Below are 23,860 nucleotides of genomic sequence, written 5' to 3'. Positions count from 1 at the left end.
CTTGTGGTATGGTTATAATAAGCATAAGATAACCCTGATATGTGTTGTCTTTTAGGTATAAATATTTCATTTTTGTTATTGACTGCTTTTACATTTATATCTATTGGATGACCACCCTGGCAGTGGTGTCTCAGACAACCTTTTATGACAGGCTGAAGAAAAAAACAATGATTCACTGGTACCCTTAGGCCAACCGCTGTATTTGGAAGCTAAAACAAAGACACTGATGTATATGTGAAAAAGTAATTAGAGATGAGAGATTTCTTCATGCTGAGCTGAGGAGTTCTGACCTGGATGAAGTGCTCCAGTCGCGCCTTGACCTCAACCACTGTAGAATCCATTTTGCGAAATTTCACTTCTGGGTTTTGCCTTTGGGCATGAAGACCATTTCCTACAACTCTGCCAGAATAGCTGGAATGAAAAGAAAAGGGAAATCATATTAGTTCCATGACATACAACCAGCTACATTCTGATATGGTTTTGTGGAATTTTTTCTTATTTCAGTATAAGCAAATTCCCATATGAAGCATGTCAGTTAAGTGTAACTTTGTCTATGTATACAATAGCCCCATTGATAATATGGTAGCCCTTAAGGTAGGGCTTATGCTGGCAAGTAAGGTAGTTTATTTTACATCTTCTTAGAGAGCTGTTTGATTTTCTGTCTGTTCTTTGGTCTGCCAGCTGTACAACATGTATTTAATAAAAACTAAAAACCATTATGGTCTGATTGGTCTAAACTTGAGCACATTAAACAGAAACCATTAAAAGCTCCATTATGCAATTCTTTTGCTTCAGCGCTGAATCAAATGTGGTCCTAATTACGTAATGTTGCTTTTATGCCCTTTTCTATCTCATAATGTTTTCAATGAAAATGTCTGAGCCAAGCCTTGTAAAAAAATGCATTGAGAGAAATGGTGAGCGAGGTCACTTCATATCTGCTCTGTATGCTCTGAGCTTGGTGAATGGGCATTATTATGCAAACATGAAACCAGAGCTAGAAATCCAGAAAAATCTAACACAGCCCTTTGTTTATTTGTTTTAAGGGTAAAATTATTTAACCATGGGCTGGATGAAATCATTACCAGCTACTTTTAAAGGGCATTTGAATCTTTTTTTCTGGCAAAGATTTTTTTATCTTTGCTTTTGGCAAATCAACCTTGCACTGACGTTTTCTGTTTGAACCACATACCAGATTTTTTTTTTTTTTTTTTTGAAGTGCATCAATAATATAAACACACATGTATGAAATGTAAATTATTCTCTCTTTAAGATAAAAGACAAACCATATTCCATACCATATTCAGTAACATATATAATCATAAAGACTAGCAGGTAAGTTAAAAACCTCTATATTGATCTCTGAAGATTATACCATCAAACTTTAGGTTTTAAAGGTTTAAGGCCATTATGCTATGTTTTCTCTTACACACCATCACTTATGTTTAATGTTCACACTGATAGACTTCATTGCATTGGAATTTCTCTAGTGAACCACATAGAGATCAATGCCATGACAGAGTATGTCACAGATAATATCAACTTCTGTGTGGACAGCATCATTACTACAGGAAGTATTTTCCACTGATAACAAGTTTTGGGTCACCAGTACCCTAAAAAAGCTGAAAAAGCTCAGTTCATCTCCTTCTGCAACTGAACACACTGAGAAGGTCCTCTGCCTCCATCTCTAGTCTGTTTGTTTATCTCCTGCAATACGGTAAAGAAACAACTTAACAGTATGAACCAGAACAAGACTGCAAGTCCAGATGGCTTCAGCCCCAGGGTTCTGAAAATCTCCTCAAAAGAAATATGCTGGATTCTTTACCATCTTTGCAACACCAACCAACATAAAAAGAGGTCCTGTGATGTGGAAAACATCCTGCTTCATTACAGTACCAAAAAAATTCCAACCATCTGTCATAATGTGTGTTTTGTATCTTTAGTTTTACTTTCCTGTTTTAGTTTGTAGTCTTACTTGTTTACTTCCCTTGTGTCTTGTTTCTGGTTTAGCCTTTGTTCCTGTTCACGAGATTCACCTGGACTCATTAGTTAATTCATTACATCTGCGTCATTTTTGGTTTCCCTGCATCTATACCTGTTGGTTTCTGTTCCGGTTGCTGGTTCACTGTGTGTGCTTGTGTTAGTTTGTGCCTCAGTCAGTCTTCTGCCTTGGTTTAAACAATAAACCTGATTCCCGGAACCTACTCAGCATCCACACCTTTATGTCTCCATGGTCTCCAGGCGCCCCAATATCTGACATCATGAAAGTCCTTCAGAGACTGTTACTGGCTGACCTCAATAAGCAGCTGAACATCTTTCAGGATTCATTAGTTTGATTTTTGTAATGGTAAATGGACTTCTACTTCTATAGCGCTTTTCTAGTCATACAGACCACTCAAAGCGCTTTACACTACTTGTCACACACACTCATACCCCAATAGGCACATCGGGGGGGCACATCGGGGGGCAGTTTGGGGTTCAGTGTCTTGCCCTAGGACACTTTGGCATTTCAGGGGAAGCCTGGAATCGATCCCCCAACTTACCAGTTGAAGGACAACTGCTCTTCCTCCTGAGCTACAGCCGGTTTGAAGATGCCATCATCTACCTGCTTCAGAAAGCTCACTCTCAACTGGACCAATCAGGCAGCAGTTGAGGATTTATGACCACCTAACAAACAGGCTATAATTTGTGAGACTGAAAGTTTGACAGCGATCATCCGCACTGGAGACCCACAAGGGACTGTATTCTCACAACTTCTGTTTGCACTCTTGGCTTCAGACTTCCAGTACAACTCTGAGTCCTGTCATCTGCAGAGTGTTTCAGTGATGGTCAAGAAGATGAGTACACAGAACTGGTAAGTCAATTTGTGAGATGGAAATAATCACATCTCATTGGACACAAACTAAACAAAAGGGATGACTGCTGACTTCATAAGGAACAGGATTAAATCAAATAATGTCTATATCCTGCAGAAGAGGTAGAGGAATACAAGTACCTAGGAGTGCAACTCGACAACAGACTGGACAGAAAATCTAAACCAGACCACTAGAAGGAACAGAGAAGACTCTACTTCAGACAAAAACTGGAGCATCTTCTGTGAGATACCTACGGAGCTTTGCTGCTACTAATTTTTCTAGAATCTTTGACAGAAAAGGAAGGATTGGTCAGTCAATCAAAGCCAAGTTGTACCTCCTGAAGGACTCCAGGTTCCTTAGAGATATCTACAATCCCCGCCTGATCACAAAGGTTAATTACAGATTACCTGCGGGTCAAAACCAAAATCTCTTAGCCATATACTTTAGGAGTTAAATGCAGAGATAGTCATTCTTTGTTTTGTCATGTTTTGTTCCTCTCACAGCCATTACTTTGTCATCCAAATTAATGTACTGATGCTAATCTTTCATTCACAGGGGGATTTAACTGTGTTGAATAGAAATGACATGTACAAACATCAAATCAATTGATGCTTCCAGCAGAAGTGCAAGCCTGATAAAATGATTATGGATGGTTGAAGTTTATATATGTTGTATACAGTAGTGTTTATGCATATGTCAGTGCATTTGTGGCGTGCATACTCACACTTCTATGTATTCATGTAAATATGAGTGGAGGCAATCATAAAAGTGCTGAACCTGAGAATCTGTGGCCTGTGATCTAAGCAGTGTGTGGATGGGGTCTGTGCTCTATCATCTTGCTGAAGCAGCACTCTACTGATCAGACCCATAAAAATTCCTCTCTGAACCTTGTCATGCTGCACATTAACTTTACATCCCATTGTTTTTTGCCCCCCTCCATCTTTGACAGGCACAAAGACAACCAACTGTGTGCTTTGACAAAAGCTAGAGCTCGTAACTGCTGCCAAATCGGAATCTTCTCGGAAAGGAAACAATCATAGATGTTGGACTTTCAACCTCACACTTCTGACAGGAATGATTCATTAAAAATAGAAAATCAAACAGCTCCCAAAGAAGTAGTTGAGCGGGTTGTCTTCAGCCTGGCCTGTGATAACAGGATAAGTGCGGAAATGAGCTCATCAGATTGGATGCAAATGAAAGGGAAGTGTCTGGCACTATATTATGCCTGGAACATTTCTTTGGAGGGGAAGTTTGATAGTGCAAAAAGTTGTTAAAACTGACACAACAAGACGTCTGATGGTTGATTTCCTGATCCACATTTCATGTGGCTAATGCATTAAATGCTATCCTACTGTATATTCTACTAATACAAGACCACATAGACCATGAATACAAATAATGCAGCATCCAAAAAACTTTTTCTCTAGAATCAACAGCCTGCGTTCTCCTCTGGTGATCTCACATGTTGAAGCTTAATAAATATTTCCAATGAGTACTAATGTATCACTCTGACTCCAGGCTCTGTGACTCCTTGCTGTGGAACTGACACATTCCCCTGTGAATGCACAATTGGTCCACTCTCCTACAGGCAGCTTTGCCTGTTCCTTCCCATTGCCAGGAGCAAAGACTAGTGTTGACCCCCGCTCTCTAATAATGACCCCAAAGTGAACTATCTTCTTCTTTTGAAGGCCTGCAGGAATGTTGCTGTGATTAAAAGCAGAAAACAGAAATTAAAGATTCATCTGCAAGTCTACAAGGTGATAACAGAGGCAATTTGTGTATCTTCAGTCTATCCATGTTTCTGAATATTTCTGTGTATTTGATGTACATAGGTTATGTGTTTAAGATGGATACCACTACAAATAATATATGCATTTCATTAGTGGTTAAAAGAAGGCTGCCTACTTTAAAATACAATCCACTCTGTCTTTCATCCATGTTCAGCTCAGACTGTTCATTAATGTCTGGCTGGAAGGTTTAATGAGCACACAACATTCTCAAGAGACACAGTTTGATGTTTGTACATTGTGTGTGTACCTCTGTAAGTAAGGCAAGAATCATCTTTCGATCTTCTTATCTTCATGTTTCCTTTCTTTCTTTTTCAGTGTGCCTAAAGTGATTATCATTTATAAACTTTCATTTAACAATAGAAATACAATGTGACTAAATGAAACCATTAAACCAAAACTCAGAAAGTTTAGCATTGAACACGTTGATTCCTGCAAAGCTACAAGGTAACCTGTAAGGTTGGACCTGTAAGGACTGCGATGTAAAAATAATTCTCAGTTTGATTTCCAATAGAGATCTATGTCAAATTATCCTGGATTTACCAGGTAAAGAAAGTAGGGATGGGACTTGAATATGTTATTTATGATTAATTATTACCGAAAAATATCAGTGTACAATTCCCTGGTTGCATTACATTGATACACATGGTAGACTTCTGCTAAAAACTTAGTAACTTTAGCCCTATATTTAACCTATTTGTACGACTTTATTAGCATTGCTATTTAAAGAAAAAGCCGCTATCAACAAGTCTGGCAACTTTTTCTGGTGCTGTTGAAGACCTTTTAGTGATAACGTGAGAGCACATTATTTTTTACTTTTGTCTGTGAGCAGCTGTTGAATAAACTCCTCCTCATCCTGAAGAACACACAAGAGGCTTGGTCATTACACAGCATAAAGCTTCAAACTGGAGTCAGAGCAGGAGGTGATTGCCTCTGCTCTGTGAGCAGACTTAAGACACAGCCCAGTCTGGCTGACTGACAGTTATTAATGTCTATTTATGAGTGTGGAAGAAAACATTTAAAAAGTAACAAGTAGACTGTAGCTGTTAGTTTACAGTAGTTTAGATTTTAAATTTAGGTCTTTCATGTTTACACTGCCCTGTGATGGACTGCCGAGCTGTCCAGGGTGTACCCTGCCTTTCGCCTGTGTGGAAGGGCTCCACACAGTAATAGAGCATGAGTTTAAAATAATAATATCTGTGTCTATTATTTGATTTAATCATCCACCAAAATCCATTTACGTTCAAAAAAGCTGACTTTTGGGATAAATATTGTTTAAAATGTGATTAATCAAGATTAATTATTTTAAAGCCTGTAATAATTAGATCATTTTTTTAAATCAAGTCTCACCCCTTTAAGAAACTGCTTTGTTTAATCTTTGAAATAACCAAAAGTAATGTTAATATTTTGTTAACATTTTTGCTCTTAAAAATGAACTGCAATAAGTGCATCATGGCTCCATGCTGTTCTCGAGGCTGGACATTTTTCCCAAGGAAATCCAAGATGTTTTTTTTGCCTCTGTAATTAGGAAAAAAGAATCATTCTGTACAAGCCTAACAAAGTGACTCTTTCTTCTTGAGTTGATAAAATCAAACGCCTGATGCACTATCACAGGGAAACATTGACAACAAAGAAGACAGTAAATTATAGAATTTTGTGTAATCACGTTGACACAAACATGATTTCCCACTGGCAGCATTGGAAGAAAATACACAATGCAGACTATCATGAAGCTTTGCAAACTCAGATATATTATACTGGCACAGAATTAGAAGAATGTGGTCTCAACCAGACTAGTGAGAGAGGCAGGAACTGTAACTCCTGCATTAATGTGACATTATGATAAACAAAAACCCCACAACTCAGCTGTCCACAATTGTCTCAAGATGGTCAACAGAAACTCTCAACTAAATGTCAAAGTGAATATATCCATCATGGTTCAAGCCATGGTTGACCAGCCAGTTTCTAACAACACAGAAAAAGACCACTGTGTTTATGAATATGTCTGTCGGCAAAGTGTTATTACAATTGAATTTTATTAAAAGATTTTAAAAAAAGCCACCTGTGCCATGAAACTGAACCGGTAACCATCACTGCCTGAAAAAACTAAGACATTTTATGTCATTGTGCTTCTATCACATTTTTGACAGAACTGTTTGAGAACAAAATCAAATAAAACTTTATTGATAAAAACACTTCTTCTAAAAAATATACACAAAGTGCTTCACATAATAAAAACCATTTATCTATCTTAAAGTACAACTCCCAAGATACGTATTGGATGGTCTGAGCTGGCATCTGGAGAAGGAAAGCCCAACCCACAAACATCTTTGGGCAGCATTAGGGTCTAATCAGTAGTAGATATGTGGTCATTATGTGGTTATTCAGTTATTTTATTTTTCCTTCATTTTTTAATGAATTATATTTTTCCCTGTTGAAACACCAAATAATTTAGTACAAAATACCAACATTGTATAATGTGCAAAAGCAACAATAACTTTGAAGATAGTAAAAAAGAATGAGAGCTGAGGAAATGCAAAGTTCACATGATTTACAACCCAGATCAGTAAATTCCTGCATTTAGTCAAAGTTGACACATTACACCTTTATTTTCAGCTGTCTTGTCAAAGGAAGACTAAATAAAAATATATATTTTCATTGCTCTTCATAATCATCATCATACCTGTATAACACAGGGAAATGTAGCATCTCAACTTTCTCTTGCTGCCCCTTTGGGAGGAGAAAACCTGAAGTAGCGTGTGAAGCCAGCGTTGAAAGCAAGGGAGGGGTCGATTAGATGTTTGCAGCCAGCTAACTATACAAGCAGGGCTTGGACATGTTGAAATACTCTGAGCTGGAGGTTTTTGTTCTGAAAGGCCAGACTGTTCTCACACGCTGAGAGCTTAGGAGTTATTTGCTGTATTACAAACATTGAATGGGCAACTGGTCAAAAACCACATGGGAAACATTTAATCAACAGACCTACAAGCACATGCTACCACCTGAACGATAAAAGGAAATGTGTGTAAACAGAAAAACAAATTTCTGTCACAAAGAGTCTGTCACAGGACATAAACATGTATGACCTTCTATGACCCCAGGAAGCCAATATTTGCTCCTTATCTTGACTGAAAAATAATTCAAACATCAATTCAAAATAATAGAGGGAAAAAAGGAAAGGAAAACTTTGCTCTTTCTTGCAGAAGAAGTCTAAACTTGTGGACAGTATAGCTTGTGTAACTTCAAAGAGAACTTTATTAGAGAGGAAGTACTTGGATCATAAAATGTGAGAGGAAAATCAGCAAGTGGATAAGGAGGGGTCATCTGCAGGGCAGGCAAGCTCAAACAGTGTGCTTTTCATTCTATGCTCTATTTCTCTTATCCACCCTGCCCATTATTTTCTGTTCTTAAATGATCTCTCTAAATCCAGCAAGAGTTCTGAGTTTAAGCAATCTCTCTTCTTCCTCCTGCTTTATTCTTGTTGATGCCTTTTGCTACCCAGCTGAAAACCATCTGATCATTCTGAATGCCGTCAGTAGCTACGGTAACTTAGGAAGCTCAAAAATTGGACGTTTTATCGACTTGATTCGACCCAAGCTAATCTTACAACTGCTCCATCATGTAGTTCGTTTGTCTACTTCTGACTTTTTGTTGCAGTATTTCTTTGTTCCAGCTAAAGCATTTCTGAGGTCATTTAGTTCCAATGAAACAAAGATTCAACAGATGCTCCAAAACACTGTAACACTGCTGATAATGAGGTTGATTTCAGAGAACTTATCTCAAGTTCTTCTAGAAGTAGAAAAGCTCAGAAAAGGCTAAAATAGACATTTGTTTTGCTCAAGGGTTGTTTTCAGTTACCAGTGCCAACAGTAGGTCCTAGGCCACTTAAACTTTGTTTACATTTAGTGAATCTTGCAGTTAATCCATTTAAGAGCCGTTAATGGTACCGTGTGATTTTGTAGAGCTGGCTGGTAGCCTACAGAGCCTTCCGTCATGTTTTTCTGCAGCGTAGATTATCCAATGAGCGGTTGTCTGTAAGGTGTAGGCTGAGGCAGTCAGGTTCAACAATATAAAGATCAACAAAGGAAATGCAATCATGATGGCAACAGCAGAACACATTAAAAGACCAACTTTCAGTAACCAGCAAGATTGTGTCTCTTTTGTTTTGATGATTCCATCCTAAATTGCTCCTTGAGATGAGTGTCTGCATGCTGAATCAGGATATTGTGAGAAACTCTAAACTTCTTGAACTTGTTTTGGCTGAGTAAGAATTCATATTTAGCTTAGCAAACTGTGTTCTGGTTGAATTTTACTTATGTCCTGTGTATGTTCGCTTCTGGATTCTAGCTCAAGTGCTTACCAGCTCTGACTACAAATATTGGCCCAATGCTGCAACATCCTGTAACCTATACCTGGTTCTTCACAACACCTCTAGTTGTGCTTGGTGGTGAACTTAACTACATAAACTTACAGTTACATGATGCACATGTGAGCCTTACAAAATATTTCATGGCTGATTCCAGTCTGTCTGAGGACACAGTTTTATCTGATGGAGCTTCATACATAAACGTGGACAGTTCCAGGGCTGTACTTGCACAAACTGCTCAGTTGTATTATGTTAGTCAAGATGATACTTTTTGATTGGCCCAGGGCCTTAATGATAAATATTCAAAGTTTCTGCATTGGGCTTTGCCTCAGGTGTGACACCTGCGCAGATTTGGCAGTATGTCTTACTTTGTGGTGCTTTGCCTCAATGAAATAAGGCTGTTTATAAGCCATAAATGGCTGTGTGGTTGGGTTGGAATTACACACTCCTATGTTGGGCTATACTACTTTGTCACTTCAGTGGTCCCAGGGTGATTTTTACCAAGACTAGGCTGGTTTGAGTGGTTGCGTTGCTACAGCTATATGGCTGTAGGACCTATGGCTCAAATGACTTATTATGGCTATTACACACTAAAAAACCTCGCCTCTGCAGTGCAATAAAAAGTGTTACTGCACTAACAAGTGCTCCTTTTTGAACAGTTTTTCTATATCCCTTCTAAAGCAGTGAAGTCCATCTGAATGGCCTTTATTGGGTCAAGTAATTCATAACAGAAATTGCGTAATTGTGTTGACTCATAACAAAATTCGCGCATTGCTTATTAGACTAGGTCTGAGGTGTTGTCTAGGTTACATAATGTTTGGGAAGGTGATAGGAGACAAAGGAATATTCATATAAATTTCCAGCATTTTCAAGCAAATCATAGCACTGTGACAAAATTAGCAGTGTTGGTTTACTTTGTTTTCATGTTATAGCTGAGTGCTGTCATATGTCTATTTTTAGAGACTTGAGCTGCTTGTAATGAAACACAGAAGCCTGGATGTTTTCCTATCTGTGTTTCTTTGTGTAATCAGATTTAAAGTTTAACTATTTGTTTTATCAGATTGTTGGAATGGTGGCACCAGTTCACTCACAGTACAAGATTTAACTAGACTTGTCCCTTCAAGTATCTGCTTCCACATCAGAACCCTGGAGCTTATATCTACCACAGTTAATTACTGAGGCAATTAAATTATGCCAATTGTATGGACCTTGTTATGAACAAAATTAGAAAGCTTTTTTAGTCAATCAAAAATCCTCCAAAAGCACAGAAAGTTCTGCTCCCCCTCAGAAACTTGCAGGTGAAAATGCAAGTAACAAGGTGGAACCTGCTGAACCATGTATTTATCTACAGTTTGGATTTACCTTTAAGGAGGTGGATGGCATTGAATTACGATTTTTGTCAAGTATAATGGCTGGTTTAAAAGTGGGCTAATCACACTTGTAGATAACCATAAAAACAGTTTCTAGCATCAAATGAACTAAAAGAAAAGAGAAAAATAAATCTAAAAAGCACCCCATTACTCAAGTTTAGCTGAATAGTTACAGAAACATTCCGCTCCTTGTCATTCTTCCAACTTCCAACCTTAAACTCTAGCATAAAAATTGATATTTGTGGGTTTTTACTTTTGATTTATACAACATGCCGAAGCAATCTGTAAGTCATTGCTAAGCAGGCCATCCCACCACTCCCTCCACCAAGACTGCTGCCACCACTGTACTCATGGATGGTTAAGTTGGCCTTATGAGAGGTGTTGGATTTGCACCAAACACAATTCTTTCCTTGAATGAAAGTTTAGTATTTGGATCATGTGGCCACAAAACCTTCTTCAATACATTTGGGGGGTCTCCAATATGCTTTTAATGGAAAACTTCAAATGTGCTTTGTTATTTTTTCCCTGTAAATCTTGTTTTTTTTTCCTGCCTACGACTGTAAAGCCCAGATTATTATGTGCAGGGCATATAATGAGGCTATGGGCAGATAAACCAGTATCTCCTGTGAGGCTTACCAGCTCATTCAGGATTGACATTGGTTTCTTTGTTTCTTCTGATTAATGTGATCCTTGTCTTTGGGTTTTGGTGGATTGCCCTCTCTACTCTACTTTTTCTTTTTTTCAAAGTTTAAGATATTTTTTTCACAGTCCAACTTTGATATGTACTCCCCCAAAACGTTGGCACTAACCAGAGTTACTTGGTCTTAAGGTGCCATTTGCTTGGAGTAGCATCTTGATGATGAGTGCAGAAACCTCTGATACCTTTCAGAAAAGAGCATTTTAAATGTCAATGTAGGTTAATATTTAGGGGGAAGAAATCTAGTAGGTCAGTTTACACTCACCAAAATCATCAGCACTAACCCTGACAGCAAAAACATTGTGAGGAATGACAGCTTCTGACTTGTCCCTAGCTATTGCATCCCTGTGACAAGAGTTTCCAAGCAAAATTCAGCCTGTCCAGCAAACAGAGGAAAATTGAAAACTTCAAAGAGACATCAGGCAGCTCATTGTTTTATTACCAGTGGAGGAACAGACATAGATCTGAGCTGGAGCGAACACAAAGTGAGAGCCCACTAACGCTAAAGCGGGCAATCTTCTCAGTGGTTTATGGAAAGATTGAGAGATAGGTATGAAGTCAAATTAGGAAAATACGTTAAGAGGAAATAGCCAGTCATGGATTATTACAAACCAAAAGAAACCTCTTGAGACAACAAAGTCCTTGAGTAACAAGGACCATAAAAAGCAATGTGCAGTAACCTGCATTATCAGCTAAGCAGCTGAATTCATTATTAAAGTGAAACAGTTCTTTTATGTTAAAACAACTGGTTCATGTAGTGGAACTGTGAAGAGCTTAAGACATCCAGAAACAAGCAGAGAGGAAGCTGGTAAGGTGGAGAGCTTAATGTAAAGAGACTGACTGTGATGGGGACTGAACTGCTCCCAGACTGCTTGTATGTGCTAATGTTAGCGTAGCCACCAGGTTGGTTTCCCTCATAATGTGGCTCATATATTTCATTTGTGTGTTGGTATCTCATGCCTGACTTCAGTGAATGCCATGTTTGTTGATAATTAGTGCATACATAAATTGATTTTTTAATGAGATTTAAAGTGTTTTTCACTTATCTGAATACTGTATTTGTGTTGGGATTTTAAATGCGGGATTTGCAAAAGTCTAAGGTTCATTATTCTACGCATCAGGAGCATTAAATAGATAGATAGTTTTTGGAGTTAAAATATATTGTTGAAGTCACCAGCTAAAACATTTATTTGTTCTTTACGTAAATACTAAGGTGAGGATTTATAAAATAATCAACTGGAGGCTTTGTAAATAATTCATTTTGATTAATCACAATTTTAATCACATAACATTTTTTAATTCAACTGGATGTTAATGTATGACCAAATCAAATAATAACCACGGACAATAACGACTAAAGCTGTAATAATGTCTGGAAAAAAAACAAAAAACCAAAAACCATCTAATAGCATTTCAATTCAAAACACTAGAAAACTAAATAGAAAAAAATTTCTGACCAAAACTGGACAGACCTAAAGTTAAAGTGCCCTTTTAAGTCCTTTTAACTCAGTAAACTCAAACTCTGGTCGTCAAGAGCACTATCCTGCAGGTGTTTTTTTTTTTTTTATATATATATATATATATATATATATATATATATATATTTTTTTTTTTTTTTTTTTTTTTTTTTTTTAAATTTTATTATCCTGCAGGTGTTAGATGCGAGCTTATGAAGGCAAAAGAAGTAAATTGTTTGGTGTTGTGGAAACCAGTTGATGGATACTGCACAGAGTGGACATATCCACTCCTTTTAAATGGGGTAACTGCACAAATTAAGGCGAAACTTGTCAATACTTCTTCTTATTTTGAGTATAAGTGCTCACTTTTTTCATTTTTTTTCATTTTTGAAGAGGTATAATCTTGATTTCATTACAAAAACCATACATCTGTCGTAAATACATTTGTAATTCCAGACATAAATTGACCCATTTAAATTCATATTAATATAAAACTCAGTATATTCAGTTTATAGGTAATATATGATGCTAAGCGCTGGACTAGAGCTAAAATCAAACATGGAACCAGAAAAGAAGAGACAAGAATGGGCAGTGAGTTTCAAGGGGAAAAAAGGGGGGAAAAGGAAGGCAAGAAATTGATGTATGACTATGCATTATAATTATTTTAAAATGTGCATTTATTTACTGGTAATCACTCACCATGATTATCACTTACTGTGATTACTTTATACCCAGGAGCTGTCTGATATCGTTAGGATCATTTTATTCCTATTTCTCTCTGCAGGCTAGGTGAGACAATATCTACGCTGGCTCATCATTAGCCCATTACGAGCCAACATTCAGCCAAGCATATTTCTTTCCAGTAGTACTCAAGTCTAATGAGCATGTATTGATTTATTCAACAACCACGGCAACTGCAAAGCGCCATATTAATTTGGTTTAAGTGACTTGCTCCTGACAACAAGTGCTCTAGATACTGCTCTTTTTCCTGAATATTCTTGCACACACTATCTGTCTCTTTTACTTCTATGTCTGTGTAAGCAGATGATGAGATTAGGTAATGAACTAATGAAAATTTGTAATACATTAACCTCACTTCGGTTGATCTTTTCAGTCATCAGATCCCACATATTATCCATGGCTTCCAAATACTAAAAGGTCAAAAATCTCTTCCAGCATTGGGCCTGGCTTGACAAAACATGCGACCACACTGCATCCATGTGGTTAGTATTATGTACTGAAGGCTCGCACTATCAACTGTTTAAATTGTTTGAAGCGCAACAATATAGTTAGAGCTTGTAATGTATTTTACTGTAAAACAGCGCTTTCATACATTTTTAAAGCAGATCATACTGTAAACTCAGCATTATTGTATAAATGTTTCTGACTCTCACTTAATCTGATGTTCAGGTTTCGAAAGTTTTGCCTTATTTATAAGGAACCGAAGGCAGCTGCAGCACAAGGCACAAAGACTTCTCATAGTCTTTAAAGGGTGTCCTTTAAAACCAAATTAATGTCACTAATAAACCTGTTTTCTTATTTTATTTACTTGGAAAATCACGTTGTTTTGTTGCTCTGTGGTTAGAAAGTCACACTTTCCAAGTGAGGTTGTAAAGAAATGTTAACTACTGCACTATTAGTAAATAAAAGTTGTTGGATCTGTAACAAACACACATTTTGGTTTGTATCTTTTTTTTAATAGTTAGCAATGTTCCATCATTGAAGAAATCTGCCTCTGTGGGTAGATTTAATCTACACCAAACCAAAGACATTTAAATTGGTGTCTTTTATTTGCAGCTTAGCAGGAAAGCCAAGTCCCTTGTTCCCCAACTCAACTACAAATTTATCTGACAAATGATGATGCGCATTTGTCAACATCTTTTGGTTATGCTAGGCACAGACAAATAGAAATCTACAGTATGGTTGAAGTGTTTTAAAGCTTTAATTGTATCTGGTGGCAATTACTGAGATTGCAACTATAATTAGACCGCGGTTTGTTATGAAGACATTCCCAGGCTCAATTGTCCTGACTGTGTCTGTCACTGGGTGTAACTGCTCCCCACCTCAATATGTCGCCTGCCTCGGACGTACTGCTGGTTTACTCAGAAGACCACACAGCTATCTGGGGTTAAAAAAAAACAACTTTACATTGGTGGAACAAGTATGTCATATCTGCCGTGCCAATGGGCAAAAACTTCACATATTTCTCTGAAAGATTAGTCTTTCTAACACAGTAACTTGCATTACTTTTCCAATAATTATAGTAGTAGTAGTAGTAGTGATAGTAGTTAATATTTATTTACACCAGGAAGTCAAAAACCTTATGTGTAGGATTATTACTGGTTAAATTAATTGTTGAGATTCTACAACACAAGGAAAAAAACAATTTGTCTATTTATCTTTCATCTTTTTTCACTCATTTCTACACATGTCAATCACTTATTCATCACTACTCACAACTAAAGCATTAAAATGTCAAAGTGCGGAATAAAAATAAAATCGCTTGCAATATTCTCACAAAATCTAAATAAATCTGGTCTGAACTGGTAAAGCAAATAACTGCGTCAATGACACTATATTACCAGTAGGAGGCAGCATTGGCCTACTTATATTTTTACAAGTTTTGCTGGGCACACTTATTTCTAGGATATTGTGCATACTATGTTTAGTGGTAACAGAGGAATGAAGGACATGTGAAAGAGAAAAAGACTAAGAAGTGAAACATAAAAGTGGGTATGTAAAGATAGATGATCATCTGAATGAAAGCCATCGAGACGAGAGCAGTGAAAGAGAGAAAGAAAGAAAGAAAACCCTGCACAAAACCAGGGGTTTTGAGTCTATCCCCTCTTCCTACCACATGCCTTCATGCCGAGGAGGGCATGGATAACTGAGGTTAGAGGTCTGGGGGGAGCTGGAGGGACAGTTGGTGTTTGGAAGGCAGACAAGGGCAGGCAGGGGCAGAGCCAGGAGAGTAAACTATGTCCCAGAGCACAGACGGGTGGAGAAGACTGTGATCTTCTGGTGTGGTACGACCACCTGTTTGCCTGTCTGTCTTTTTTTTTCTCAATCAGAATGGCATGATCTAATACTGAGGCTAGACAGCTTTGGTGTAAACTGAAAACCAGTCAAAAGGTTAGCCTCTAATAATCAGAGAACACATATGTGCTTATTTTGCAGCTGAGTGTAGAAATGTGTCTTTTCAATAGCAAAATGGTTTTGGGTCTCATGACATACAGTATCTGCATGCAAAAGAGAAGATTTGTGAGGGTGTTGAGTTAAGGGGGTCAGAGTTTAGACTGCTGCCACAGGGGGCACGTGGGAACCCCTCTCAGAACTATCCCCTGCTAAGGACCCATGCACACCTACAGGGCACACACACATTAACAAAGCGCATTTATTTTTCTTGTATTCAGTCATTTTACAAGCACATAACCAACACATACTCTGAGATGCTGGTATGGTCCCAGAACCCTCAGTAAGGTGGCTCTATGAGAGTAGGTAAAGAAACAAGAAGTAAGCGTGAACAGCAGAGAAACCTACATGGGCTTATCTACTGCAGTGTTGTGCAAACTGCAGATAAGGTCAAGGAGTTAGACAGTGACTGTGTTCCAGGCGAAGAGAAGAAGGGTAAAGGTTAGGGATCTGTTATCCAAATGAAGTCAGGCAGATGGTAGCACTGACAAACACGTGGACAAAATGGCTTTCTTGGCCGAAATCCCAGCCATAACTATCAGGTTTGCCATGAGCTGGCTTTTCTGTCAGTCAGCCACTGGTTGGAAATGGTACACATCATCATAAGTCAGTCACTAAGTTGAATTTGAGAAGTCAGGGTTTGGGTTAAGGGGTCCATGCCAAAGCTACATAAATGTGGCATTAAAGAGTGAAATGAGTCATGGACAGAATCAGTTCTTATAAGATAAGATAAGTTAGCTGTAACTGTAAGCTTTAAATTAATTTGAGAAACTCTACCAGCCAAAAGTTTTGTTTAACATTTAACTGGTAGTGTATGCCTATAATAGTTTCTAACAAAGAAAAATCATAGGTTAATTTTAATTAACCTATAATGTGATTATTATCAGTATATAACATAGCATTAGTTCAAAGTATAGCTTACTTATCACTTCCTGAAAATTTCATCAGCATTGTCTTACACTTCATTTTGCCAGAGGAATACTTTTTTTCCTAAATCTTTATGTCCTATGATGGTCTGGTTACCTTTTTGGGTATGCTTCTGTTCCAATTATTCTTTACTTATTATTATTTTATAATAATAATAAGAATAAGAATAAGAATAAGAATAAGAATAAGAATAAGAATAAGAATAAGAATAAGAATAATAATAAGAATAATCTGACTGTGTCTGTGCTCCCAAAAACATTTAAAATCCCCTGAAAATACATTATTTTATTTGTTTACAATAAAAAGACTAAAAACAACAAATAGAATTTCAAAGTATTAAAAACATGAAAAATAAACATAAAAATAAAAGTTAAAGGAAAAAGGAAATTAATAAATACAGTATATCAAACAGCAACCCAGAAACATAACAAAACCATGCAACATGGCAGAGACCAAAATACAGCAGAATCCTGATCATAAAAGTCAGACAAATTTCAAAAGACTCCTTAAGTAAGAGTGAAAGCCTGCAGGACAGCATACTGTAGGTCCTGTAGTGTCTTTTTCTGAGAGCAAGAAGCAACTAGCAGACCCTGATAATAGGATCACAGATGTTTAGCAGGTGTAGGAGGAGTTACTGCTAAATTACTGTTCTAGCTCCTGATGAATGAGTTACCCAATCAAAAAAATTGAGTGTATCTTTGGCATAAACACACACACACACACACACACACAAAGCTACACTAGCACATACTCTATTTTTATCCAGTTCTATAACTCACATCCCTGTTTTTTCTGTTCACATTGACCTCAGATATTCTACTTTATGTTATATGTTTCCAATTTAATTCAGTCCTACACAAGACATGGCTTGTTACCTGATTAATTAACCACTGTTCTTGAGAAATACTGACTACATAGCAAAACTCTTTGGCTTGTGTCTTTTGAAACAGGCCAAAAAGCTAGCCAAAGAAGTAATAAATGGAGCTGCTTCTCCCTATGATTGGGCCAAGTCCACACCCTCAAAGCTTAGCAAAATCTGGCAGCCATGTATGAACCAGATCCAGATCATATTTGGTGCTTCTATGTGTCATAACTCACTCACAATCAGACCCAACTGGCTTGACTTATGACAAATATAATGGCAAAATTTAAAACTATCTTTCATAACTCAATGCTTTTTTAAAGCAGCAGACACAAGATGAGAAGACCGAATTTTGACTTTAGAGTTTTCTAAATCTAAGCAAAGAAAAAGCAAAGCAGTAGTGCACGAAAGCATCTTTAGAAGTGCTGTCCTGTACTCACACTTCCTGTACATGTTGATGTTTTTATAGCATAGTGAGTTAGTAATATGTCTCTGTTAGGCTGCAAGGTAAAGTATACATGAAAGTATGAAAATAGGGCGGGACTTTCCCTTCATTCTGCACCTCTTCCGTGCAGTGGCTGCACCACTGTGGGGGCTCCAGTAAGCAAGCCATGATACCAAACCCACCCGGAATTCTAAGAACGTTTTCCCTGTGGTTTCAGGTTACCACATGCACACGCTAAACACAGATCACAGCCACACACACACACAACAGTCCCACAGTGGAGCACTGTACTTTTGTTATTTGTACAGAGTTGGTTTTGTTAGCTTTCCTTCTTTCCTCCCATACCTGTCATTCATTTTTGTTTTAAACTCACACACATCTTTCCAATGGTCTTGATGAAAATGTGGACTTCCACTTCAGCTTGCAAATGGACTCAAACCAGACATCCTGTCAAAATCCTCACTATAATGACAAAAGCCAGACTGAAAATTGAATCTCTTTGACACTACAGCCTTACAAGGAACTTTTCTCAATGTCCGCCATGGGTCTCAAATTTAAACCTATATGTACACATCAGATTATATTCAGCTAATTAAAAAAGAAAGCAAAAGCAAAATAATATTAATAAACTTTGAATTAAAATCATGAAAAAAAAACACAGCAGTGTTTCTAATATGTGTTAAACATTGAAGAATGTAAAGCTAAAAGTGTTCAAAGTGTGATTGATGCTTTGTTCGCGTGTGTGACTGTATGGCGTATGCTGCATGGAAAATACAGAACTACTGTGAAGGTCTATATGACCATAATCCCCTATACACACCTATGAGCTGTGTGCACAGATCAAAGCAAAGGTCTGAGGGTGGATTTTCTCTGTTGAAAGGGCTACAGGATTACGTGAGAAGGTTATGTGTATTTAGCTGATACAGTAAGAGTTAAAGGTGATTTTGTCTTTACATGCCGTCGGTTACATTACATATTGGCTGCTTCATTTTTGCTTTTAAAATGCAACTACACTTGAGGAAGTGGTACACATGTCCTTGCATACTATTGGGAAAAAACACTTAAAAACTTTTTTTTTTAATTCAAGCAAAAGATGTATACGTAAAGTAAACATAGAGAGAACATTTATTTCAAAGTTTTGGTCTATTAAAAACCAAAACAGTAGGCATAATTCTAATATTTTCAAAACTTATTAGTCATTTTACTGTACACATGAATTTTTTCTAATCTGATAAAATTTCCAAATAATTGACTATATTTTAATTTTGTACAATTTGGTTATTTTGCACAATGTTGACTGGTATCGGAGTGTATGTTCAACTCTACAAAATGACTTGAAAAGCTAACATATCCCTCTGAAACATACAAAGTATTGATATGCGCACCACCATTGGCCTGCATCCAGACACGCTCTCAGAGAGGACTTCAAACAGGCTCAACAAAGTAATTAAGGTGCAAAGATACAGGGCTCTCTGAAATCCCCCACTTCTTTCTGCCACTGGCCTACATCACTCATCTATTTGTAAGTTCATATCTCTATTGAAGATTGTTTTATTTACACTTCTTTTTCTGCTCCCCTCCACATATATCCCCTCTACTTTTCACTTTCCTCTGCTGAATTTGATGCATTTGCACTGAGCAAGCACAGAGGTCACTCAGTACACTGTCTACCTTGTCCAATAGGACTGCTCCAGTAAAACATGCCAGTCTATTGTGGCATTTTAATTACATTAGCTCAATCCACTTTACTGGCAGAAAAGCTGTAAAACTGTCTCTTCTGAACAAATTAAGGGTGTATGATATTAGAAAACATGCAGTATTCAATGTCATTGTTGAATATTTTGATGAGGATATGCTCTGTGATGCATAAAATAAATATTTTGATACATGGCACTTATCTCAGTTTTATTAATGGGGGTGCACTTCTTCACCTGTGCATACAAACTAGTTGCAGAACATCCATAAAACACATTTAATAACTCAGCCCTGATTGATGCACCTGTGCTTATCCTATATTCAGTCAAAATCTCTGCAACCTTGCATTGGTTTTACAGTACCAATACTGGATATGGTGATGATGTGATAATAATGAACTTTGTATATATTCTGTGGCCCTATAATAATTGATGATGACAAAAATGAGCTGGAAAGAATCCTCACAAACATACAATATGTACAATTGCATAAACTGGAAGGGGCATACTTGCAAAAGGTCGCATTGTGTGCAACAACTTTTATTCCAGTTTATAAATTCCACAAAACTAAACTCACAGTGCAAACATTGCTGCAGAGAGAATGAATAGCTTAGAGTGAAATATGATTGCTGTAGTTTACTCTAGCTCTCACTTGGTCTCTCTCTCTCTCTCCAAATCGGACCCACACGCAACCACAGATACGGACCAACACAGACAATACTAAGATGCTGTCCCCGAGAGAGAAGATTCAAAGTAATGCATAGTGGCTCACACTGAGGATTCAAGCAGCAGTACAGGGTTACGGGAAGGGAAAAGACCATAAATCAGATCTGAGATCATACAAAAGAGCAGTTTAGGCAGCAAAAGGAAAAGACTAAGAAGCTAGAAGTAAATGTTTGTAAAAATTTAAAAGAAAAGGCAGGTATCAATTCAAAGTTTCATCATATCTCCTCGGTGCTTTCTGAACCTACACACACTTTGTGCAGCTCATGTTTTGAAGCTGCAGCACAACTTTTTCGGCACATTTGCAGAGCACACACACGTTCAGAGCAGGAATGTTTTTCTTCTGCAATCAGTAATTAATTTACTGTCCGCTATGCTAGAGTTACATCAACCAATTCAGTTAAACTTTTAGAACTAAGCTCTCCCTTACCCGTGAGACTGACACAGAGAAGGCAGGGAGGAAAAACCGTCCGACTTGATAGTACTGGGAGGTGAAGGGGTAAGGGCTTTGCCCGGAACAGTGTTCTCCCTGTTTCTTTTTGCAATAGAAAATTGATTCCAGATGTCTAAATGATAAACAAATGGATTGTTATAACATTATAAAAACTCAAGGCATTCAGAAGCCCTCACACTGCTCTATTGTCTGTGGACTATCTCTTGAGGTAATCCTAAAAATTTGGAAACATCCCCATAGTATGGCGATGACTTATGAGTTCTCCTTTTTTACACGGACAACATACACAAATGCTAAACATAAAAAAGCAATCTTTTCCTAATGTGTTGCAGTTTATAAGCATTGGGTTAAGGTGTCATATCAGTATTAAGAAAGCACTTTTACCACACGATGAAGAAAACTAAAACAGCAAAGCAAGAAGACAAACAAAACGTCAAATGTTTTTAATTTTTTTGGAGTTAGTGCAATACAGAGCCAATGGTGACTAAAGTAAAAAAAAAGCGATCTCTTTTGACTAAGTTTGCTGGAGGAAGATTACAATTATTCTGCATGGAATAAAAGTATCTGAATACAAGTGAATATGATACACAGAGTTACGGCAAATTCTAACAGGACAAGTGCTGGACTAACTTAAATGTTTGCTTTAATTTCAAATTAGATTCACTAATTATATTAAATTAATGAAACAGATCAGTTAAATACTGTTGGAAATCAGGCCTTTATTTAAATGACATTTGCAACTCAGCTCAAGAACTGTGCTAAGTTATTGGTAATTCACTACCCCAAAGAGCAGCACACACCAGTTTATCTAAAGCTGCACATTGAAAGTGCATGTCTGAAATCAAATGATAAAATTGAGCCAGATGTGACAGGATTGTGTTTTGGATCAGATATTTAGAATAAACATTTCTAAACCACTATGCAGAACCTATGCAAGAGGTCTTCCTAACTCAGAGCAAACTGGGATTACTATGCACTACGTTGACTTTTACAACTGATCATTCCTCACTAAATGTACAGCCAACTAGAAACTTTCTTAAATGGACATAAGGATTACGATGTTGAAGAAACAAACCCTGATTTTGAACTATTTAGCCTTCATTTCGCACACTGAGAACTACTTCATGAACACCGCCAACACAGTCAAATATGGTGATGGCAGCATCACTCTGTGGGGGTGTTTTTTTTCTGTGACAGGAGATGGGAGACTAGCATAGAGGTAAGAAAACCAGCAGCATAATCATTTATCTTCAAAAATTGCTTTAATGAAACATTATTCATTTTAAATTTACCATCTAATCCAAGCTGTCCAAGATCTGCATTAAACTATCAGAAAATAACTCACTAATCTGTATAAAGAATGTGCTAACTTTGGTTGATCCTACTTTTCCGGAAAAGCTGGTACACAGTGCTCACCCTAGTCACGGTGTAAATGTTGAAATACGTGAACAAATGCCAACACAAACTTTAAGTACAACCCAGCCGGCCACTCTGTCATCAACTGCTGAACAAAGATAAGAAGAGAATTTCAATCCCAAATGCCTGTGATGTGCTTTGAAGTATTATAATGTACAAGTGTGTCTGCCTGAGTATGTGAATAACCTTCCAGCTGCTTACTAGCATACGGTTCCCCTGTGGACTGACACTGTATATGCGAGTACATCCGTATATGCCCTGTGTGTGGGGAAAAACCCATAAAGTCATCAGAAGCTGTGTGTGTTCACCCCACATGAAGTCATACAGAACTGTGAATTGACTAACACTATTTTACCATGTCTGTTTTGGTTCATACTATTTCTTGGTCTTTGCACTTTTTCTATTTTATATTTGTATTTTGCTTCTAAAAATTTTACTTATGTGGATGTTTTCACAAAGCTTTCGCAGGAATGGTCCCAGCAGTGGCAAAAGTAATGGCAGTGATGTCCAATTCTTTCCCATGCAGCCTCATAGGAGGGCCTTTGTTCCCCCTTCAGGCTTTGGGGGTCCCCACAGCAGGGCTGTGCCCCACTCCAGTGACTCTACAATGGGTCTTTATGCTGCCAAGGCCCCCCTTCACACAATTGCGCTACCATGCTTCCCACATCAGGGGCATGCTAACGTGCAGGGGGCACCACGGCATCGAAACTACAACCCTTTTCATGCCCTGTTCTGTCCTCCTTTTTCTGGAATGCATACCAGCAGAGTCAGATACAGAGAAAGAAAGTAGATGAATAGCCACAGGCTGAGCGTGCAAGTAGTGCCAAATGTCTCAGTAGGATACTGTTTTCTCATTCAAAGCAAGAACACTTGACACCACTAGCAAAGACCAAGCACTCACCAGGGAGTGCGTGATAACACACCGTTCCAACCCTTTGGTACTGTTGTTGAAAAAACAGTATACTTGTCAGTAAATTGACACTTACACACTCGCTTACACACAGAGACAAGAGACAACTGACAGATCACACAAAAGAGAAATGACAAGATTTGTTAAGACATAGCTTTTGTTGTTCAGTAGGTGCTGAATGGTTGCCTCATGCTGTGTTAACTATCTACTGACCACAAATCTTTTCCACACACTGGTTGTCCCTTACACTGTGGTGCTGACACATTGTTGCAGGGCCTGAAGAACCAATGTTCTGGTTACAATGTGTCAACTAGAAGCATGGCATAGAGCAAAGAGATTTTATTTGAAAGGATTTCTTTTCTAACCCTTTTTCTGTGCATAAAATCCTACAACACTACTCACTCAGGGAAATAAGACATCTCCTGTAGCTCGACAACAATCAAAATATCAAATATCTCTTTTCATCTTGGTCACCGGACAATTGTGTAATAGTTTCAGTTTGATCCCAAAAGTTTCCAATGTAATTTGGATTAAGATGTGCTTTGGAATCTAATCATAGCTATTGCACTGTGTACAATCCTCTGCTGGAGGACCGTTGCCCATTTCTCAACAAGAACACTTGTAGAGTGACCACCAGTTTCCTTTCAGACAGGAGTGTGAGCCAAACACTATCAACCTTGATGCATTCAAATCCTTTAAGAATTAAAA

The 23,860-nt window shown here is 37.7% G+C and overlaps 1 protein-coding gene across 4 annotated transcripts in view; it reads right to left on the bottom strand.

Moving 5' to 3' along the window:
• The window catches only part of LOC306758826 (glypican-5-like), a 118,978-nt gene that overhangs the window by 47,710 nt on the left and 47,408 nt on the right, over positions 1 to 23,860 (bottom strand). For all 4 annotated transcript variants that reach the window (XM_079244231.1, XM_079244232.1, XM_079244233.1 and 1 more), the window contains one exon: positions 291 to 411. In XM_079244231.1, the coding sequence (XP_079100357.1) occupies positions 291 to 411 (121 nt within the window). The remainder of the gene's footprint in view (positions 1 to 290; positions 412 to 23,860) is intronic.

Source organism: Telmatherina bonti (assembly GCF_933228915.1).
Source record: "Telmatherina bonti genome assembly, chromosome: 7".
Lineage (NCBI taxonomy): Eukaryota > Metazoa > Chordata > Actinopteri > Atheriniformes > Telmatherinidae > Telmatherina > Telmatherina bonti.
This window is presented reverse-complemented; position numbering and strand designations above follow the sequence as displayed.